Source organism: Bactrocera dorsalis, chromosome 3, assembly GCF_023373825.1.
Source record: "Bactrocera dorsalis isolate Fly_Bdor chromosome 3, ASM2337382v1, whole genome shotgun sequence".
Lineage (NCBI taxonomy): Eukaryota > Metazoa > Arthropoda > Insecta > Diptera > Tephritidae > Bactrocera > Bactrocera dorsalis.
The window spans coordinates 23,034,043-23,057,148 of record NC_064305.1 but is presented as its reverse complement, the minus strand read 5'-3'; the positions used below and the strand labels follow the sequence as shown (position 1 = coordinate 23,057,148).

At 35.2% G+C, this 23,106-nt stretch overlaps 2 protein-coding genes across 2 annotated transcripts; both read right to left on the bottom strand.

Moving 5' to 3' along the window:
* Positions 1 to 15,738: 15,738 nt before the first annotated feature.
* LOC125777314 (tigger transposable element-derived protein 6-like) lies at positions 15,739 to 16,419 on the bottom strand. Its single transcript, XM_049451783.1, has one exon. It carries the CDS (start codon positions 16,417 to 16,419, stop codon positions 15,739 to 15,741), a length of 681 nt encoding a protein of 226 aa, XP_049307740.1.
* A 1,422-nt stretch (positions 16,420 to 17,841) lies between these two features.
* LOC125777764 (uncharacterized) lies at positions 17,842 to 21,095 on the bottom strand. The gene is made up of 3 exons (XM_049453314.1): positions 19,923 to 21,095; positions 19,545 to 19,857; positions 17,842 to 19,487 (listed from the first exon to the last, which is right to left on the bottom strand). The coding sequence occupies exon 3, from the start codon at positions 19,295 to 19,297 to the stop codon at positions 18,107 to 18,109; it is 1,191 nt and encodes a 396-aa protein (XP_049309271.1). The 5' UTR covers positions 19,298 to 19,487; positions 19,545 to 19,857; positions 19,923 to 21,095; the 3' UTR covers positions 17,842 to 18,106.
* Positions 21,096 to 23,106: the final 2,011 nt, after the last annotated feature.

Sequence of the window (23,106 nt, the reverse complement as noted above, 5' to 3'; positions counted from 1 at the left end):
CTTAAAATTCTTTAGAATTTTGGTTACAAATATTGTCAATGCAATTTTGACTATTTTATAAACAAATAAATAAAACTAAAGAGTTCGATGCCTCTTATGCACAATTAAGTGGAAAACAATAAAAGAACTTAGTTTATTTTAATTTATGTATTAATGACGTAAGTATGTTTAAGTGTACATGTATGTATGTATGTAAACAGACATACATGTATGTTTATATTAATATTTTGTATGATGGTGAAGTGGATATCATAACTATTAAGCACTTACTATATTTATAATTACTACGTGTTTAGAGTATGGGAATGTAACTCGCGAGGTGTTGCTGTTGTTAGGTGGTGATAGAATTACGCGCTATCCTGCGTCGTTGCGACGTTGCTAGACAAACACATGGGCAAGGTTAATTGCCTGCGCAGTGTTCTTAAGCGCCGGACTGTTCCGTTGTTGGACAGCTTAGAAAACATATGCGCGAGGTGTTGATATTGCTAAGCGCCACTGTCGAAAGGTTGCGTGGTGATGACATGCGCTAAGCTGTGTTGTTGCAATGCTACATTCGAGCGCAATATAATAACTTCCATGTCATCTAATTTCGCGCCAGATGCAGAAAGTTCCGTTATTAGATCATCAAATATATTAAAATGGTTTATCAAATCCATATCGCCTTTTAATTTTAGTGAAAGTAATTGTTTACGGACGGACAACTGTGTAGCCAAATTTTTGCGTTCATATATTGAATCTAAATTATGAAAAATTTCTTTAGCACTGCAATCATTTGTGACAAAACTTAAGAGGGAATCACTTAAATATTCAATAATTGTATTTTTGGCCAATTTCTCTAACTTTTTCCACTCATCACCTTTTTCAACAGCATTTTTCTCAGTAACTTCACCACCAGTTTCATCAATTACTTTAATCGAATCATTTTCGCTTAAGAGCGCTCTAACTCGAAAGTTCCAAATCGCATATTTTTCACCGTCGAACGGGTTTATATTTCTTTTTGATTTTTCCATGATAATAAATGTAAATCACAAATCTGTAGAAAACAGATCAATCCGCAGAGCCTTTAGGTAGGGGAACACAATATTTATCCTTAATATCTTCTTGGTTTGTCTTGATTTCTCGTTTTGTATATTTCCAGTAGGAACAAATAAGGAAAACACTTTGTTGCGGATATTTTAATTTATAGCAGACACACGTGTTTATTGTTCAAGGAACCAAGTAGAAAGAGAACGAAAAGTAGAAAGGAAAAAGTAAGGCCGTATAATCCAGAAATGACAAATAAATATCGATATTCGATTCGATATATATATATATATATGTATATATATTTGGTTTATTCGTGTTCTTTTATTTAACATTAAACAGTCTATTAATCACAAATCGCACTGTATTTTCTGCAGTTTTGTCCCAAATAGTTATTTTTACGTTGCTGAACAAAACACGGCGGAGCGCTGCACGTCTGGTTGCTTAGGAGGTCGAGGTAAAAAGGAACGAGTCATCTTTGCGTGGTTGTAGTGTTTGCTTTCTTCGATTTCGTAATGGCCGACTCGTTGAACTGTCATTTTGCTTATTGGCTGGTGAGCGAGACTCGTTGTTTGACAGGGATGGCATATAAGGGCTGTCGGCCGCCACATATATACTGTTTTTGCCTTTAATGATGTGATATTTCCACATATTTCTTTCGATATCATAACGAAAAGTTACAGAAACGCACTACAGGGCACTTAAATTCTACTATATTTATTCTGTCTTGTTCCGCTGTAACGTTTTTTAATATGAGTTGCGCGAATACTTTGGGATAATTGACAATTACATATGTGTTTAATTTGTGGTTGAACTTTATGCCAAAGTTCTAAATCAGAGTGAAATGCTGTCCTGTTGACGTTGTTTGTTGAACAGTTCTAACTACCTCCTCGTTTATAGGTTGTGCGGCGTTCACTTGCTTAGGCTTTCTACGTCGAGAGCCTTTCTTTTGCGTAGCTTCAGCGGGTGCTTGGGCTGAAGTTGCTGGCTGTTGTTGTTGCTGATTTTGCTTAGATGTATTTGCGTTCATTTTGATTGAGATGCTACTCATAAAACCACTTTCATTAAGAAAATGGTTCGATTTTGCTGTCGATGCTGTCATAACCTTTGGTTTTAATACAGCTCTAATATATTTCATTAAAAAGCTGTATTATATTATTTTCTAATAGTTTTTCAATTTCTTTCTTTACGAAGTCGTGGTCTGAATACGGGTATGGGTATTGTCTAACCCACACAGGATCTTTTGATTCTGTTCTAATTTTCGCTTCAATAGTTGTGGTGAAAGATAAGTTCTTTCCACAGTAATTGCTTTTCATTAATTTTTTAATTTCATTTTCGTACGTTTTATTCCCTATCGTATAGTTTAATGTTTCTATTCTTGTTTTTGAGAAACTAATGGAGTAGTTAATCATGTTTATTTTTGCTTTCATTGTTTTTAGATTACCTTCCCTTAATATAATGTCAAAATGTTTTAATTTATCTATGTCTAGTAATTCAATTTCATGCCCTAATAAATTTATCTTTCTCTTGTGAATAATCATGGAACATCCATGTACTGTTTTTGTTTTCACTGTTTTGTTTAATAATACCTTCTTTGCATAAGGATAATCACTTCTAATATAACTACTTGTGGCACCAGTATTTATTAATATATGCACGGGCTTACCATTTGGTGCGATTCTTCGTAGTGTGGGAAGACCGTGGTGCTTTATAAAAAATGAGTCTGCTCTTGTTCTTCTTCATCACTAGCTGGCTCGTTGTATAGTGACTGTATTTCTTCGATATCTTCGTTGGCGTTCATGTCTGTGTCTTCGGAATTGAGCTGATGATGGGTCGATTTCCATTTGTTCGACTCGTTGTTGTGTATTGTGTGTATTCCAGCTGTTGATACTGTGAATCGTGCTGCATGGTTCTTGCTATCCCATAGGCTTCGATGATATTTTGACATCCTCGAGAATAAAGAGCGTTTTTATTAGTTAAGCTCCTGAGTCCTGTAATGAATGTGCTGACTGCTTTTGATTGTACCTCCTTGCTTAGAGCTTGGGCATCGTATTCATTTTTATGTGTCATTTCGATTTTTGATAAGACTATATTTAGTGTAGTTTAGGAGTCGTCCAATCTTTCTATGATGGCATCAAAGTTTTGTTTTGTATTGTTGTTGATTAAAATTTGTGCTGCTCTTCCGGTGATTGTGCTTCTAACTATTATTAGAGCTTCAGCGTATATATTCTGTCCTTGGAATCTGGAAATGTTTTGCATTAATGTACATGCCATTTTACTCCAGTTCCGATAGTCGTGGTAATCTCCATTAAATATAAGCAATTTTTTGAATATATTTAAGTCAACTTTCTTTGGGTCGTTATAGGTGCGTAATTGATCTTGATATTCATGTAGAAATATTCAAATTATGGTCACTTTCGTTTTTAAATTGTTCCGTTTATTTTATAAAAACTCCATAGAAATATATATGTATGTAGGAATTCTCACCTGGTCAGCTCCTTTCCCAGCAATGAAACCAGTGTTAGCCTATTTTTCAACAGCTTATGAACATCTGACGAACAAAGCTTAGCACCGAATTCAGTAATTAACGCACTTTTTAAGTTTTCCCAATTGCTTACATTGCTTTGACTTCTAACGAAAAGCTTGGCTGCTCCACGTAGAAGCTGCTTGCCACAAACAAATCTTTGCAAATCGTTCCACTTTACTATATCTGCATTTAACTCGAATTCGTTTACCCAAAACCGAATATCTACCGACCCTTCACCAGTAAATGAACTAACAGAATCACCTAAATCTTTAAGAGTAAATAGCTGTTGCCGCACAAAGGACTGGGAAGACTGTGGAATGTTGCATTTTTGAACGTCATCGTATACCGACCGACTCAACTCATCATCGCTTGGCTCATTTCGCGACAAGCCATAGTGCTGCAGTAGTCTGTCCTGAAGTTTTCGTTTTTGTCCAGTAGTCGGAATACCAATTTCTCTCAACTTGTCTTTCAGTCCATTAACTGTCAAAGTCATTAAAGTGTTTAAGTCCATCTTACCAACTAATATTTAGACCTTGTTGTAACAAGTATAAAAATACAGATGCTTATAAACTAAAAAAAAAGTTTATCAAAAGTTGCTTAGAATATGTGCATGCGTATACATAAATACGTATATAGTTTAAAATACTGCTGGCGATCACTTATATTACTCGTAGTTTAAATTTAATAAATGAAGTGTTTTTTATTTTCTATATTTTGTCTTTTTACTGCATTATCTATAGCATAGATATTATTCGTCTTGTTTAGGCTTTTTCTTTATTCTCCTTCTTATTCGAATGGTGTCGGTTAATTACTCTGGATTTTAAATAGGCTTCTGCTCTGCTGCTACGAATGCTCCTTCGGCTGCTGCTGTTCTGCTTCGGCTGCTGCGGCTCTGCTTCGGCTGCTATTGCTCTGGAATCTTCGCTGCTTTTTGGTGTCACTTCGAAAGTTCGCTGAAGTTTTAGTTACTTGGAACAATTTAAATATGTCTGCTTAGGTTGGCTTCGCTAGGTTTCGGTGTCGCCTTGAAGTTTTACTGCGGTAGCTTTACAAATACTGCTTCGAAATGTGCGTTATTTGCTGATTTATGCAACTATTTCGGAATTCCTCTTTCTTTTAATCCACTTCGTTTTTGCCTGATGTTCTTATCTTTCGGTGTCCACGCTGAGCTCTGATGATTGTCTGCGTCAACTTTCGCTGCTGCTAGCTCACGTCTGGGTGAAAATCCCGATTGAGCCCCCAATTTTGTAGGAATTCTCACCTGGTCAGCTCCTTTCCCAGCAATAAAACCAGTGTTAGGTTTTATAAAAAATATTTATTTAGAATTAAGTTTAGTTTAAAAGTAACTTCTTTACAATCTTCTTTACAAGGTTTTAGGTCTTCTTTCCGCTGCGGTATAACTCGTACTGTCCGTTCGTCTTTTCTTTCAAAAATGTCCAAGCCGTCGTTTGTCGTGTTTCGTTAAGTCATTGCTTTCTCGTCAAGTTTAAGGTGAGTACACAGTCTTCGTCAGTTGTTCGTCACCCTACAACCAGCACTACATGTATATTACTTAACTTTCTAACAAATGTCACTAGTTCAGCGCGGTGCGTTGTGTTGCGCACGGCGTTACGATCAGGAATGAAAAAATGAATTTGATGGACCTTAAGCTTTACCGCCCACAACTTTTACGTAATCCACAGTTGGCATCCACTATTTGACATACAGATAAGTGGTTGCCACTTATCTGTTAATTTTGATGAACTATGGAATACGATCTCAATTCTAATCCCACATTCATGGATTGCTCCAGTTCCATGGGTAGCTTCCATCTGGGTAAACCTTCTTTGGGGTCCTGAATTATTTCGTTAAGAGCATTTGTCTCTGGTTGATTCATTTTTGTGAATTTATTTTATTATTTCACTAATTTTAATTTATATGGAATTTATATTCCTTGTTGATTTATAGGACTATATCCTAATTTGAATTGACTACACTTTGAAGGATTTTGTTTTGAATCCTTTTTGACGCGTAGCCCCACGTTAGGCGCCAATTAATATTTCCTGATTCAAATTATTATTGGTACACTCAATTTGTTTTGCTGCATTAAGATGACGAAAACTCGTTAATGAAACATAAATATGTAGTTTATTTGATAAACAAAGATGGATATAATCTTTCATAAAAAACACGGAAGGAAAGAAAATACAAAATTAACAAAAGTACTTTTTTCAAAGACAGAGAAAATAAATATAATGCACATAAATTCTTATTTTTTTAAATACACTTTTAAATACGCTTTTAGTCTATACTTGAATGCAGGAACATTATCTTATGTATTGCGCTGTCTTTACAACTAATGCTGCAGCGTTTCTCGGTTATAATATTCCGGGCGACGGAAAACACTCTTTCAGAAGGAGCTGAGGATGCTGGAGTTGCTAAAAAAAATTTTGTATGGCCTGCAGTTTTTAATGACCCATTCAGTTATAATTTCCAACGCTTCCTTTTTGCGTTCTGCACTTTTTTCTACTTTATTGATACTTTCGCAATTACTGGCCAATGTGTATTTTATAAAGCACTTGTGCTTCAACAAGTTTGAGGTGGATTTTTTGCAGTGCTTAAATATATTGAAATACGTTTTGCACGCTACAATATTTGGAATTTGTTCATTAATTTCATTTACTACTATTCCAAATACCTCTCAAACTTTACTTTTCCCAGTAGCTTTATAAATTTTTAATTCACCACTAATAATTCTTTCTCTTATGGCACTACGAGTATTACTTAGCTACTACTTAATGTGATGTTTGCTGCAGGTGAGTCGTTAGTAAATGACTGCAAATATTAATACATTATAAGAAAAGAAACAAAATAAATATATATTTAATAACTTACGCTATCAAGTCCCATATCCGTAATTAAATAATGACAAAATTTCAGCGCAAGCAATACCAGCCAAGTCACAAACAAGCAAAAACTAATTTCGGATTTAAAAGTACTTGGGAGTAATACAAGCAGCACGAAATATTTTCACTTGTTGCTGTAGCTTCGGTTAACTTTTGTTCACGATCGTGGCTAGTAGTTTACTACATTTGGTTCAACAGAAAGAGAATAATTAGTAATTGCACTCTCAATGGGGAGTAGCGGCTTTGTGCTGTTAAAGGTTCGCATTCTCTTTTGAGTAGAGTACAATAGTAGGAGTGCTTGCAAGCATGTTAGTGGCAAATGTATTTTTGCAGCTCTTTAATAGATATTGACTCGCGCGCCGATCTCCGCTTACGAATATTACGATGCATCGATCGATCGATAGTAGGTATTATTTTGAAAGCAAGGCGGGAATGTTGCGGCCCGGTATTTTATTTTGATGGCCCGGTACCGGGTCGCGACCCGACATTTGGGAAACGCTGGTCTGGGACCACACACATCTGTATGCACTAACCCTAAAATGTCTTTAGCACGATTTTCTGTATTTTTCGGAAATGACTTTACTTTTATTTTGCATCTCGCACACACTTCACATACAATGTCCATGTCTTTATTCACTAATTCCTGCGGACTACCATAATTTAAATGTCCGTATCGTTCATGCCATGATACCGCCTTATCATTCGAAGAATAAAAACACATGTTATTTTCGCATTGAAATACGAAAAGTTTGTTTACTTTCTTTGCTTTTAATATTATTTCGCTGTCCTTCATTACCTTTGCATAGTTTTTATCAAAAAATACTTTTAATCCATTTTCTACGGCTCTCGCGACCGACATGAAATTACTGCACATATTTGGCACAAATAGAACATTCCGAAGAATAATGTCACTCTTTTGTGAACTTATTCGCACATTTCCTACACCTTCAGCTGTAATGTATTTATTACCATCCAAACAGATTTTCTCTTTATGCTGTTCTAATGAAATGAACAAATTTCTATTACTACACACATGCGATGTTGCTCCGCTGTCAAGAAGCTGGGTTGTATTGTCGACGTGCTGCCAACTTTTGACCAGGAAAAAAAGCTGTTTTTGACGGGAAGAATGGAGAAAAAAGCTAAAAAAAATGATAAAAAAATCCCAAAAAAAATCTAAAAACAAATGTATCAAAAATAAGAAAAAATGTCCACCAGAATCTTTAAAGTTTAGCACCTCAAACCAAAATTTGTTTGTGTCGCTGATGTTGTCCCATTTAATCAAATTTATGTTGTTGTATTGGCGTTCAGTTTAAGAAATATTTTTGCATTGCAGGAACTCTAAAATATCTGTGATGTCTTTCTTCACCGCGCACAATATCTTGGTGACCGAAAAAACTTCAATCTGTTTAAGAATTTTAAAATTATCCGGTAGCCAAAAAGTAATAACCAAATTATTTAGTCGTTTATAAAAAAAAAAAAAAATTGCTTACCTCTGTTTTAATTGTTTAATCAATTCAATTGTGAAATATGTGCAGCGCTCCCGAATTTGTTTTTCTTTACTTTCATTTATATTCAGGGACTTCATTTTTTTTTTCAAAATCGTAGCCCTTCTGCAAAGTTGCATCGGCATACCTTTCAATATCGTCAGTTTCGAAAATATCTAATTCAGCTGGTGGTATAACTCCTTTCTTTAGCGAATTTATGACAAACTCCAAATCATTACGCAATTCTGTTGCGTTGGCGTTATTACTTTGGAATGACTTGTTCACCCTTTGTAAGTCGCAAAGAATTGTCTTTAAAAATAACAAATAGAGATTGTTAACGTCATCGCTGAATTGCTGGTGAAGCATTCGCGCTTTAAAGCATTTTTCATTAGTTGCAGCTAAGCTAAAGTGCAATTTCAGCTCTTCCCACCGATCCAGTATTCTCGATACCGCCAATTCAATCGACAACCATCTTGTGTCACTGACCCCAGGGTCAAAGGAACCTTTTAGAAAAAATTTACATAATTAAAATAGTTACATAATTATAATTTATACAATAAAAATGTTATTGAAACAATAATTTACTTTGTTAAAAACAACATGCAGGACAATTCACACATAACAAATAGTACATAATTGGCACAATAAAGTTAGTAAGCGGAATACTCACGGACACTTAAAAAACAATACATAAATGTTAAGAAACAAATTCAAATGTCGGTAACAACAGTTTGAAATACCTTATCATCTTTTAAACTTTTATAATTTTTTTGATATTCTATTTGACGGCATGAACTTTTAGCAAACCAGTTAAAAGTTTCATAGATTAAGAATTCCAAATTCTCTGGGAGGTGATGTTTACATACTTGGCTAATAGCCAGCTGTACAGAATGGCACACACATCTTATTAAAATTAGGGTTGGAGTTTCCTTTTTTAGTTCTGTGAAAACACTATGGTTTTTGCCTGTCATGACATTGGTATTGTCTGTCCCAATACCAATGAGATTCTTAATATCTTATTTATACAATGGCTGCAGCACTTCCACTTTCTAAATCTACAATTTTCTTAAAAATGTAGAGACGAATACACCCCGCCGCATCGAAAAATAATTGATAACCACACCTACGTAAATATATATACATTCACAAAATAAATTTAATAAATATTTAATTCAGTAAAAGTAGTTGTTATTAAAAATTATGTCAATAATACATACCTAGAAGTTTTGTAACGCTTATGTCAGTGGACTCGTCGAGGAGGAGGCTGAATTTTGATTCTCGGATATCTTCGCGTAAGTCTTCAGAAAAGTGTGATCCTAATACATTTTTTAAAATGTTTGTGCATTTGGTCCGGTGCAGATTTATATTCGCCTCGTCGAACCATTTTTTGCATAGGCTCCCCAAGTGGTCAATTTGCGCCATTGCTGTATGCTGTGCAATAAAAAGGCACAGTGATGCTTCCTTAATTTGCACATTATAATTTTCAGATGCTCTTGCAAAGTTGAGCTTGTTCGCCTGGGTAAAGCCACTCATGGCACTTGTGTGCTTCTTTGTTGCAGCGTGAGCTCGCAGATCACTCAGTTTCGCTGTGATAGTGCTCTTGCAATAGTTGCAGTAAACCCTCTGCTGGTCTGTATCATCCCTGCGAATCCATGCCTTGAATTCATCACTTTTAAGCCACACATCGCGGCATTTTTGCTTGTATTCTTTCGGCATTTCACAACTTTTAAGAATTTACGCGCACTTTTTAAATAGAGATGGAACCACTAAATAGAGATGACATTTGCGTGTATCTAGAAACCGCCACCACATTTTCTGGTTTGTTTGTAAGTGACTATCGTAAAGCTGCCACTTTTTCATATTTTTTTTGTACTTAAGTGTTAACAACACAAAAAAAGTCAGAAAAAGCCAACTGAATTTCTAAAAAAGTCAGAATTTCCGCTTATCCCAATTCCCGCAATTCTCAAATTTTTCCCGCAGTTAGCATTCAAAAAAGCCAGTTTTGACGGGAAAAAATCCAAATTGACAGCACTTGTCGAATGAGTTAATAATGTAAAGATTTTCTATTTTATTTTTACATTTTTATTAACAAACCGTCTTCTTACAACGTGCTTATAATAGACTTAAGACTACTTATATAGTTGTGGTTTGCTGATAGGGGTGTACTGCTGCATTCTTGATAATTATGTTTCTATTGTTTTCCTGATAAAGATGTTTTTACTATTTTTCTGATAGAGATGTTTTTACTATTTTTCTGATAAAGATTAGCCGATGTGCCGCTTGATGTTTGTTGAGGTGATAAGCATGTTTAACTATTAATATTTGATATTTGTATATATTCGTCTGTTTAGTTGATAAGAATTTTGGGTGAGCGATATGTTCCTTAACTCGCGCTTCAAACTGTTTTCGCAGCAACAACTTGTTGTGTGTTGGTGCAAACACCGCTTGCATTTCTGCAACAAGGCTGTCTATATTTTCTGTGCTAAACAGAGGCCTCGCGTGCAGCCACACTCTTGCACTACCTTTTAGTTTGCTTATCATTACAGAGCGCAGCGCGCCATGATCGAGATTAAAAACTTTCGCAGCACTTCTTAATTGTTGAATCCAAACGTTAAAATTCGGCCCACCTTCGTATTCTGGTGACAGATCTTTTAACATCTCCAAAGGTATAGCACCGACATTCCTTACCGTAGCGCTATCTTTATTACGTTCGTTTGTTACTGTACCTACAGCGCCGTTGCTGTTCAAAGCGTCATTGTCGTTTAAAGTGTTGTCGTTGAAAGCGCTGCCGTCGTTCAAAGCGCCGTTGTTCAATGCGCCGCCGCTATTATTTGTTGCATGTTGTATGTTTGTTTGTTTGTTGTATGTCGCGCTGACATTCGTTGCGTCGTTATTTAAAGTACTCGAAGCTCTGCTATTCAATGAATCGTCTTTTTCTGTCACATCAGTGGCGCCGCCTACTACATTGCTTGATTTAAGTTGCACGATCATTAGCTTTAACTGCTCGACTTCTCTGGTCAGGAGCTCATTCTGCGTCTTTACATCACGTTCCGCTGCCTCCTCCAAAGGTGATTCATCAATGCCCACCGATTCAACCTCCTCGCCAGCGAAACTAGGACAATCGCCACGCTCAATTGCAGGCACATCGCCCAACCTTATTGCCAGGGCACTGGGCCGCCGTATATATGTTTGTATCGACGCACTCCATTTTTATAAAAAAATTTTGCAAAAATTTTGTTAAAACAGTACTTTGCTACTGTGCCCGAATCCCACTTCTGAGATTTTGTAGGAAGACCAATTCGTTTCGTGGTTGCGTCCGAACTGACTCTTCTTTATTTTTTCTCACTTTCATGTCGCCAGTTACAAGTTTAAAAATTACATCAGGGTTGCTTATTCAAGTAACATTAAAATAAGGTAACGATACAACATAATACAGTAATCACATTTACATTGCTACAGTTACTGGATATTATTTCCAGATCTTCATGATCGGGGGATCCGGCGGTTAATTTCCAAGCCGTTCCCAAAATATTTATTGATCTTCTAGATCTTTTTTCAACCGGTTTAATGGTTTCTAAGATTTGGAGGGATTGGGTTAGTTCGTGCTCTAGGATAGGATATAGGATAGTGTCCTTAGGTATGTCCGAGTAAACGAATTTACCAATGTCCGTCAGAAATTGTTCGTATTTGTTAAGGTCTATTACGTGTATTAGTCTAAAGGCTCCGTTCTGAATTTTTGCTAGTCCGTCATTTATTGAAACTAATTGTGCGTTCGAGTAGTCGTAGATGTCCGTTGTCGCAGTGGCATCGTAAATTAAAAGACATATTAGAGTTCTTAAAATAATGGTGCGGCGGCTGACGACTAGCATCTCCTGTTTGTTTCCTACTGAGGGGCCCTTTCCTGCACACTTTTTGTCCTGGGATGGTGACTTTGGTCACCGGGTTCTGGGGCCTAGTGCTGATGTTCCTTCGTCCTGGCGTTTGTTGCGACGTTATGGACCTGAAGTCCGTGGTGAGCCGGTTTCCTTGTAGACTTTTATTTTTAAGTCCTTCTTGGTTCACGGTAAGGACTTTACCGTGTCCTTTTTTCCTACACTTCACTCACGATTCACTACAACTAGGCCCCACGTTGGGCGCCACTTAACGATTTTCCTACTGATTGAAAGAAAAAAAATCGTTTTTGGTCAGCACGACCTTCTCGTTATAACTTTATTTTTAAAACTGATTTTTACAATGTTCTTAATCTAAAAGCTTAACTAAATGCAGCGGGCAAAACATAATTAAATTCCACGAATTCGCTAATTTAGGTGGCGCGTGTGCTGACAGTGCGTCTGGGCTATGCTGTGGGAAACATTGTGTAACTTGAGTTCCATATCCGCTCTATCTGCATTAGTAAGTATTGCTGATATATGCCATGTTAACATATACAGTGTTCAAATAAAGTCTTCGTACAGCACCTAATAAAAAGTTCATTGATAAAAATCAGTAAAACATTTCAAATTTTTTTAACATTTTTTAATGAGTTTTTGTTTACGACATATTTCATTTTATATTAAATCAAAAATAAACAAAATTCATTAAATCATTTCAAAACTATACATAAAAATTGGAATAATTTCACTATTTTAACTCCAATAAAGTCTTCGCATATTCTATTAAAAGTAAAATAAATTATAAATATATCCAAATGTGTATGATTTTAATATTTTGTGGGATAGCCCTTGTTTTTAATAACGGCTTTAAGGCGGTCTGGCATTGATTTCACAAGCTTTTGTGTATATCGTACATCAATTTTCATCCATTCCTCTTGAAGGACTTCTTTTAGGCGAGCTTTTGAACTTATATGATGAGTTTTACACAAGTGATAAAGAAACTGTCGAATTGTTTACGTTTAGTAGTTGGTAACCTGTGACGTTCCTTGAGAATGATTCTGGGCACCGATCTCGTTTAGAGTATATTATAAGACCGTTGGCTGGGCGTCGTCGAGATGACCTTGTTTCTTCATCAATACGTTCAATGACATTATAACCCTCTAATGGAAACTCTTCTTGAGATAAAGCCCAAGTCTCAGCAAAGCCCAAGTCTCAGCAAAGCACAGAATATCAGCAGAACAAATCAGTTTATCTGATTTGATAAGCGCAATATGCTTGTTTAGACTCCTTACATTTTGGTAATAAATATCCAGGCAATCTGTAGCATGTCGTCAATGCACCTTCTGTCCTCAATCTATTAAGTTCAGTTTTAATAGTGTCATCCTGCTGTCCAAATGGGTTCTAAGGAGAAAATTTCTCGATTATATATAATCCATTGGCATTTGTGTCTTTGCTACATCCTACATATAAAGCTGACCTGCTAACTCTACCCTCTAGATGAACCGCAACTTGAGCGTATGTTCCACCTTGGCTTTGAGAAGAACTGCAGCACTGTCTTGAATTCTCTCTTCATTACGAAACTCCAAATTTGAACTGCGTAATTGTGCAATATAGTCGGCGTTCCTCATTCGATTTATTTCCAAATTTTGGCTATATTGTTGTCGGCTTCGATTCAAAGCATTGCGACGTTATTGTTCCTGCGACTGTCTAGATACTTTTGGCATTTTTATAAATTAATATAAAATATTTATATCAATAAAAATATACAAAAAAATTAACAGTTAAAAATTAATAATTAATAATAATATATTTCAAAAAATAATGGTTGATTAAAAAAAAAGGATTTTTTCGATAAATTTGAAAGTTGCTTGTGTTTTTCAAAGTTTAGCTCCCAAAAATGACTTCACTCAATGATTTTAGTTTAGCAACTGTTTATTCAATTCAATACTTACGACTCCGTAAGCTACATATTAAATTCTATACATTACTAAAAAATGCTGACTCGTGACATTCCGTCACGTTCAACTTCTAATCCATGCCTCTGTGGCATGGTTGGCTTTAAATTACAACTACTAGGGTAGTCATACATATATAACTTGCAACGTTGATTCCTGCTCGTTCGCAAGTTGCTGCTTGGTTTGCTGACGTGTCACTCTTCTTTCAGAATAATTTAAAATTTGTTCACAACGTCGTCTTATTGGATCTCCTCGACGACTGCTCCTGCATCTAGTTGCCTGTTTTTTTTTTTGGTTATTGGATCCTGGCGTCGTACAGAACGTTCCATTGTGTTGCGCTCCTGCTCTATATTTTGGATTCAAGCGCCTGATTGAATGTCCTATTGTGTCGCGCTAATTAAACTTTGCATTTAAATAAGTTACACAAAAAATATATTTTTAGCTCCAGTAGAGAGCGTTCTTTATTAGTAAAAAGTACGACGTATGTACGTTGTGACTTCTATTTATAGTGGAGTTTGGCTGTAGTGATCTGTACTTGCAGTTTTGTAGTTCCTACAATGGAAAAACTACTGAGAATTATATTTATTACTAATTTTATGTTTGTTACAAATCTCCAAATTAAATAAAAGTCAATGTTTTCTCCAAATTAAATAAAAGATGATGTTCTCTCTTTGAATGCCAAAATCGTTCTAACATTTTATTCTTAATATTTAATACAACATAACTGCTAAACTTAAAGCTAGCGTCTCTTGTTACAGCTATATGAAACGTTTATTATTTATGTTTGTGCACTTAATACTGTCAGCAGTTTTGATGAGAATGTTTATACGATATTTCTCAACTTTAACTTGCTGTCAGCAGTTTTGGTAGGAATGTTTATTTGACGATTCTTAACTCTGAGTTGTACAAGGCGGTTGTATGACTTAACTGCAATGGAGAAGTACTGCATTGTACAACTCGGTTGTGTGTTTTAACTCGCTCCTGCTTCGCTGCTCTATATTCTCGATTAGTTGGTCTATTTAAATGTTTAGCGGTGTTGCGTACCTACTCCTCTGCTCTATACTCCGGATTCAAACGCCTTTTTAAATGTGCTATTGAGTCGCGCTCCTGCTCCTCGGCTCTATATTCCGGATTCAAGCGCCTGATTGAATGTCCTAGCGATCCTTGAGAGACTCGCGTATAAGTATTCGGTCTTCTCGTTTACTGGTTAGACGCTTTCTTCCACTTTTTGATTTATTATTGTGGGATTTCGTCTCCACAAATCGTGTGATAGCACATTGGACCGCGCACCGCGAACATCCCACCAAATTGGCAATCTCAACCTGAGACTTACCTTCTTCACTTAAGTAAAACTTGAATTCTAACTCTATAATCGTAACTAATTTCACTTTTTTAGGCATTTCGGTAAATATGAACTGTTTTTGTAAGATTGGTAACTTTTCACTAAATGTAAATTACACTTCCACTTTCAAATTTTACATGCGAAAATATTTTATGAATTTCTTAAAAATGACAATTTTTAGTATTAGCTTACCCAGAGTGAAGAAGTGGTAACTTTGATAGCCACATTTGAGAATACTTGTATTTTAATGGGGTGCCTAATACTTTTGACCAAGGCTGTATGTAATTTTTCGATGTTTATTTCCATTGATTAACATATACAGTCGAACTTCCATAACTCGAATCACTATTATCCCAAAAAAAACTTCGATTTACGGAGACTTCGAGTTATAGAAAAAAACTTTTTGTTTAAAAAAAAATTCAATTGCTACTTTAGAGTATATTAAATGATGAATATGTATTTTTTGTTTAAAACACACATTACAGAAAACTGTAATAAGTTACAGTGAAGTGAAATATTCAGAAATTAGTGACTTAAAATTTTCTTTTTTTTTGGTATTTTCAGTAAAAAATTACTCCGTACATTTCTCATCAGTTGTAGTGTCATTTGTTTGCAAATATAAACTCAATGTTCGGAAAGCATTTTCTACATCATTTCTGGAAGAAACTATTCACCAGAGTTTCTTCTACCGATCCCTCGCCGTCACTCTCCGTTCCGCTTAATATTGGATCATCTAATTCAGGGCAGTAATTCTCAACAATATCAGCATTTGTAGGAAAGCCAGTTGTGCAAAGGTCATTATCTACTGCAATATAATCCTGAAGAGTAGCATTGCAAGTTATTTTGTTTGCTTTTAACCATGCTTCGTAATCAGCTTCAATTACATTTTGATATTCATCAGTAGTACTTAAAAAACTCAGAGGTATGTCATCTTCCTCTTCCCATTCAGAATATTGACCAAATCCAGCTTTTTTGAAGCAATTCGCTATGGTTTGATTTTTGACGTCAATATCCCAAGCTTTTGTTACATGATTGATGCAATCCATAAGTGTAATATCTTGTATTTCGTTTGCCTCTATACGCTTTAGTGCTTCTTTTACTATTCTGGTACGATAAAAAACTTTCAAGTTTTGAATTACTCCCTGATCCAGCGGCTGTAATTTAGAGGTCATATTCGGTGGAAAAAATGCCAGTTCAATGGCTTTCAGTTTGCTTTGTACGTCTTTTGGATGTGCTGGGCAATTATCAATAAACAATAAAATTTTTCGGCCAGTACTTTGAAAGCGCTTATCCAAATTTAGAACCCATTCTTCAAAAATTTGGCCAGTCATCCAGGCCTTGGAGTTTCTTTATAGTCTACGGGTAACCACTTAATACCTCGAAAGCACCGCGGTTTGGCACTTTTTCCAATCAATAGAATTTTAAATTTTTCCGATCCATCCATATTTGCTGCTAGCATCAACGTAACCCGTTGCTTGCTATTCTTGCCTCCGTGGCATTTTTGGTTTTTAAACGTCAATGTTTTGTCTGGCAAACATTTAAAAAACAACCCTGATTCATCCGCATTAAAAACATCCCGTTTTTTAATAAATTCGGCAAAACATCTTTTTTCCACTTTTCGCAGTTCACTTCACTAACGTCATTGCTTTCCCCACACGCTCTTTTATATCCCACAGCATACCTAAAATAAAAATTGAAATTTTCGCCAATTGAACGTTTTGTTCCCTACCTCTGCTTCCATTTATCAAGCCAACCTGTGCTTGCCATAAAATGATCATCGCCAAAGCGCTTTGCAAACTCCTTTGCCTTCTCCTTTAATATTCCTTCAGATATAGGTATGTTTTGATGTCTAGCTGCTTTGAACTAATCGAGGCTTGCTTTATCGATGTTTTGAAATACTGGGGTTTTAATCCTTTTATACCCAGACGAACCCCAGATTCAAACGACGTAATAATTGAATCTTTATTCTTAAAAATCGTTGACACCGTACTGGCTGGGATACCAAATTTTTCAGCTGCTTCCTTTTTCTTTAAGCCACCTTCTACTTCTTTCAATAGTTTATACTTTTCTTCAATCGACAAAGATTTAAAAACACGTTTAGTTGCCATGATAATTAATAAATACGATCTTATTTCCCTGTATCATCAAGTACGACTGACATTTATGAACTCAAGAATGATAGAAAAGAGATTACGCATTGCGCAGGTCCGTTATACTAAACATACAATTGCTTACGTCATACGGTGCAGTAAAAAATTTGGCAGCTATAAACTCTACTACTCTAACATTCTTGTTAACAAGCAATATTTACTTGCTACTCAAGCTATTTCACGAAATTTATGAGCCGTGTGACGTAGATGCGCAGAACGAAAAAAGTTTTGTCTCTCATCTGCGCAATCTTGTACTCTATCATTCTTGCACTGAACTGATACATACGAAAACAAAAATAAGCATTTGATGAACAAAGAGGGAATTCCCCGAATAAAAAGGCGGTTCAAAAAAATAAGCAAATAAAAGAAAAATGTAGAGCGAAAGAGAGAAAGTACAATACTGCGAGTTGTAGAATGAGAGAAAAGGACATTACTTCGAGTTATAGAAGTCATAATTATGTATTTTCGTTCGAGTTATGGAAGTTCGAGTTACGGAAGGAAATTTACATGTTAATTACTCTCTTAATGCTACTGCCAACCCATTTAGTTCGAGTTAGAGAAAATTCGAGTTAAAGAAGTTCGAGTTATGGAAGTTCGACTGTATGTATATTAGACCTGGCGTTATTTTTTTTTTTTGGAATTTTGAGTACGGGGATTGGTCAAATATGCGATTCGATGTAATAATTCATGTGGTAAATTTTTAACTCAATCAGAGTGTGCCAACCTGTGCCATAATGAGGTCAAAGTTCAAAATATAGAAAAACACTTGGTTTTTTTACTGTTATCTGTTTATTTATTAAAGAAAAAATAAAATGACGCAATTTTTCCACAATTTGCATTTCAATCATTAATATATGTCTCAATAATATTACAAAAGCGAAGTTTTAGTATATGAAGGGAACTTTTGCCTGTAGTTCTCGACAATATGAAGCAAGTATTGTTTATCTTCTTCGCTATGAGTTAAAGGCCGGTTAAAATCTGTTATTAGTTTTACTTTCCTCTCAGCAGAATCATTAACAGCAGTGACGTTTTTGAGAATTTGAACACCTTTTAAATATTCTGCATTTTCGCACCAGTTTGAGGGATCTAAGTTGAAAAATTTTACGTCTATTTCCAATCGTGAAAAGATATTTCTAGTTCTTTGCGTTACAAAACAACTTAAATCTTTACTTATGAATGCTTTCATTTCTTCAATGCTGGCATTTACATTTTTACGAAGATAAACGCCATTATCGTCATTGCTTTCAAACTCCTTTTCTAATGCTAGTGCTTCAACCATCTTTCTTTTCACATTTAAGTCCACATTAGAATCGAAAAAGGCGAGACCAACGGCTTCCTCGGACAGATACCATAAGTGTTTTTTCATTTTATCTAATAAGGCTAGAGATATTTTTGGGTCGTAATAACCGGCAATGTTTTTTATCAGCTGCAAATCCAAATTTGGTGCTTCGACTGCATTAGTAGTTCGAAACCAATACGGAATATAAAGACGCACCAGGAAAATACACACATTGCGGAATCCATTCAAATGGCTGGAAGACATTTTAAATTGTTTTTGCAAAGCAAACATTTTTAAGGCATATATCGCTTTTGACATAAACCTGGCAGGTGACGTCGCGCCAGGTGCACGAAAGGAAAAGTTCGGGATGCTGCCACCTAAGAAAATAAACATGAGTTGCAATAGCTCTTTGTAATCATGGCGAATGTGGTCTTTTGCTATATTTTTGATGCAAAATTCTTTATTGGCTTCACATTCCTCTGCACTTATAGCACGTCGCACTTCTTCATCCATGATACCAATTGAAAAATCTTTTAAATTGAAAGTGTTCCATTCCCGCGAAAAACGTTCAAATATGGCAACTTCCGGGCCACAAGATTTTCCAAAATATATTTCAAATACAGCTCGTAGTATGATTTCTGCAATATGATGCCTGCATGGCAACCACAACAAGCTACGTTTCAATTTTTGTTCCAGCAACATTCCAGCCCCGTTACGTTTACCAGTGTTTGTAGCTGTCGTGTCAAAGCATACCATTTCCACCGAATTTATCATATTCATTTTTTCTAAGTAATTATATATGGACTGGGCGATTGCTTTACCAGTTCCACATTCAATAATTGGGATGGAAATTAATTTTTCTACATATATTATCTGCCGTTAAAACAATAGCTAGGCGTTCTACTTTTTCCTTTCCAGTCATTGCAGGAAGTAGTTTACCGTCCCAGTGTAACACAAATGTATCAGGGATCTGAAAAATTTTCGCTCTGAAAAGTATTCATAACAAATCCAAAATTAACTTTTATACCTTGAAATTCTCAATAATTTCTGTACCATGACGCCGACGATATTCCTTGCGCTGTTTTCTCAAACTTGTACAATTAATAACCAGATCTTCAATATTGTGACCCAAAGCTTTAGCTGTTGCAATAATAAAATGAATTGCGAGTGGGGTTGACATATTGCCAGCATCCATGCAAGCAAGCATTCTATCATCTATGAAGCTTTTTTTACCACGTTTTTTTTCAGCTCGTTGGTGTTTGATACGATCCTCAACTGTTCTACAGATTTTTCAGACTCACATTTACTTTCGTCACTTACATCATAGTCTACACTCAACTCTAAAAAAAAAGAAGTTGAAAGAGAAACTTACATATTATTTGTTTCAGCAGAATTAAATAAATACCTTGAGTGCTTTCCAATCTTTGATACTTTGCTCTGCGTCGATTTTCTTCTTCTAACCTTTGCGCCTTCCGTTTTTCTTTATTTGCGAGACATTGATCTATAGAAATCATGCTCCCAACACGACCTGGCTCTCTTTGTTTAATTAAAAAGTCTCGGTCCTCAGGAATAGCTATCATTTCTAAAGCATCAGCATGTGCAATATCGAATAAATTGTTTAAATTATCATTGAAATCATTTTCCTTTTTACGAGAACTAGAAAACGAAGATTTACAAAATTTCTGTACTGTTCTCAACTCATCATATAATTTCACTAATTTATCGTCACAAGTTCTTTTGTTTAACGTTGGAATACGTGCTCTTTCCCAAAAAGGCAATATTTCCTTCGAAGCCAATTTAGCACTTTCCTTAATTGTTTTCTTTTCACACCGCACATAGTAAAAAAAACATTTCAGCACTTGTAGTTTTGACGGTAACTTGCTTCCAAGTATATTTTTTTCACATTTTCCTATCAAATATACATTTGCGTCAGCAGATCTAAGTGTAACAAAATTATTTACAGCCATCACGATATTGCAGTATAACTTTTACTATTTTTAATTATTTTAATAAAGACCCTTTCTTAACCACAGTCAATTTCGCAATGACAAAATATTAAAAGCTCTATTTGCACGTCTCAGTCTGTCTAATTATCAACATTGGCGTATGTGAACGGTAATGTATGAATTTACCGTTAGGCGGGCCACTGACTACATTACATTCGAGTAATTTGTTGTTGTTGTGAACTCAGTGAACGCAATTCCACTCAATTCCAACAACAGTCTTGTGCAGATAATTTGTGTAGTCAGTGGCCCGCCTCAGTTCAATGGAATTTTTACTAATTTACTCTTTTCTAATATTTATAAATTTTCTTATCATTGGACATATAGAAAAAATTATTGTGCAAAATATTGAGAAAAAATGAGGTCATTACATTCTATATATAATAAATAAACAGATAACAGTAAAAAAACCAAGTGTTTTTCTATATTTTGACCTTTGACCTCATTATGGCACAGGTTGGCACACTCTGATCGAGTTAAAAATTTACCACATGAATTATTACATCGAATCGCATATTTGACCAATCCCCGTACTCAAAATTCCAAAAAAAAAAAAATCTCATATAAGCTGCGCCAGGTCTAATGTATATTCAATAGCAACTTACTATCATAGCGTTGATACTATGGTAGCCTTTCCTATTGAAGTATATGTAATATTACTAATATTTTAGTGAAGCGTATATTTACCTCTAGGAATTTTATATTGCTGCACAAGCCACTCTTTACATGTAAGGGAATCCTCTGGTGTAAACCGTATAAACTGTGGGCACAACTTCGTTTCCATTTCTTTAAGCACATGGGATGTCAGCTTCGAAACAATGCTTTGACAAATCCCAATCAAATAGTCACTGCCTACTCTGTACTGGTATCCACCGCTAGCCAAATGTGAGAGCGTGGTTGCTAATGGTAGCACTGGACGCACTGCTCTGACGTCATATTGCGTTAAACATATATTATTTAGGACATATTCAAACGCCTCTTTAGTTAGACGAAATCGTTTTAAAAATCTGCAAAGAAAACTTCGTTAATGAGGTTTCATGATTTATTTTTTATACACTGACGCTGTGTTCGGCAGTGCCAAAGGATTGCTCCGATCTCTTAGTTGCCTCCGCACTATTTTTTCATCCCCATCACTGTCAAATAAAAAAACAAAGTCGGATCCATCTTGATATTCAACCATTTGATATTTAAACTAACACATTTATTGAATATTTTGCAACAGTTTTGGCAGTTCCACATCTATTGCGACCTAAAAATACGATCCAAAGCAATGTGGAATTTAAAAAACTATTGTGAAATGAAAACACATTACGATCCGTTTGGTTTCGTATGTCATAATGCCAATCGCCGCATACGATTAATGTATCACGTAATTTTCTTTCGTATGTTTACCGATCCGTGACCCCAGCTTTCAACGAGTAAATATGGCACGCGCATTAGTGGCAGCTCTTCTTCTGATTGAAGATTTTAGAAATGGAGGAAGAGGAAGAAATTGCAAAAAGTGGCAGGAAAAAACGAATTTGGGTGCAAGATTGGCGTAAGAAAAGACCAACACGCTAGTTAATTCATATACTTATGAATGGTTTCAAAAACTATATATTCTTTTGCTGAATATGAACTTTATTCTTTTGAATTACATAGTTAAAGTGAACATGTTTTTGTATTATCCTATGTCTTATATACTATTCGTTAAGTTGATAACATATCCATGTTTTGTGGCTTAGGTCTAAAGTCTAATCTTATTATTTATTATAAACAAGTGCTTATCATGCGGCTTATCTTGTGGCCTATGCATGTCTTGTATTCAGATATGAGTTCAAAGTCTTGTTTTGATACTCTTGTTTATTTGTTTAGGCAGAGCTGGCTTTATCAGCGTTTCTCATATACTTGTGTATAAATGTCGTTGATACTGGTATTAACTCTCCTCCCTCTTAAAAAAAAAACAAAATGTCCTCATTTTTATAATGTAAAGTTGGCTGTGAGTTTTTGGAGTTCGTGTAGTTTCTTTCTTTCTTGAGTAACTTGTCGTAGTTTGATTAATTTGAGTAGTGTCCAAATTATCAGGATTATAATTCCAAATGTTGTAATTGTGTAGCAAAAAGTTTGGATCGGGTGATCTTCGATTGGAATGAGTAGTTTATGTAACTTCCGGATATTCGTAAATTTAGTTTCTTCATTGGAGTTGATTACTTCATCAATTGTTATGGTGCCTTCATGTTGGATTATCTGTTTTATTGTATCCTGTATGTTTATGTACTTTCGTCCATTTATTTTAATGGTGTCATTGAACTGGATCAAGTTTACTCCTGAGATAGTTTCGTTATTAATTTCATATTTTCCATCTAATATTATATTACCATAATCTAATATTGTGATATTTGCATTTGTTTCTTCAATAGTTTTACAATTTGCTTTTTCTTTTAGCACTAATTTCGAAATACATTCATTATCCTTGTTGGTTTTACATATAAAAGTATTTAGTGATTGTTTACATTCTTTTACTCTTGAATAATTATTTATATTACATTGAGCTATATATTTGTCTAATATATATTTGCCATGCAGATAGCTTAATGATGTTATTTT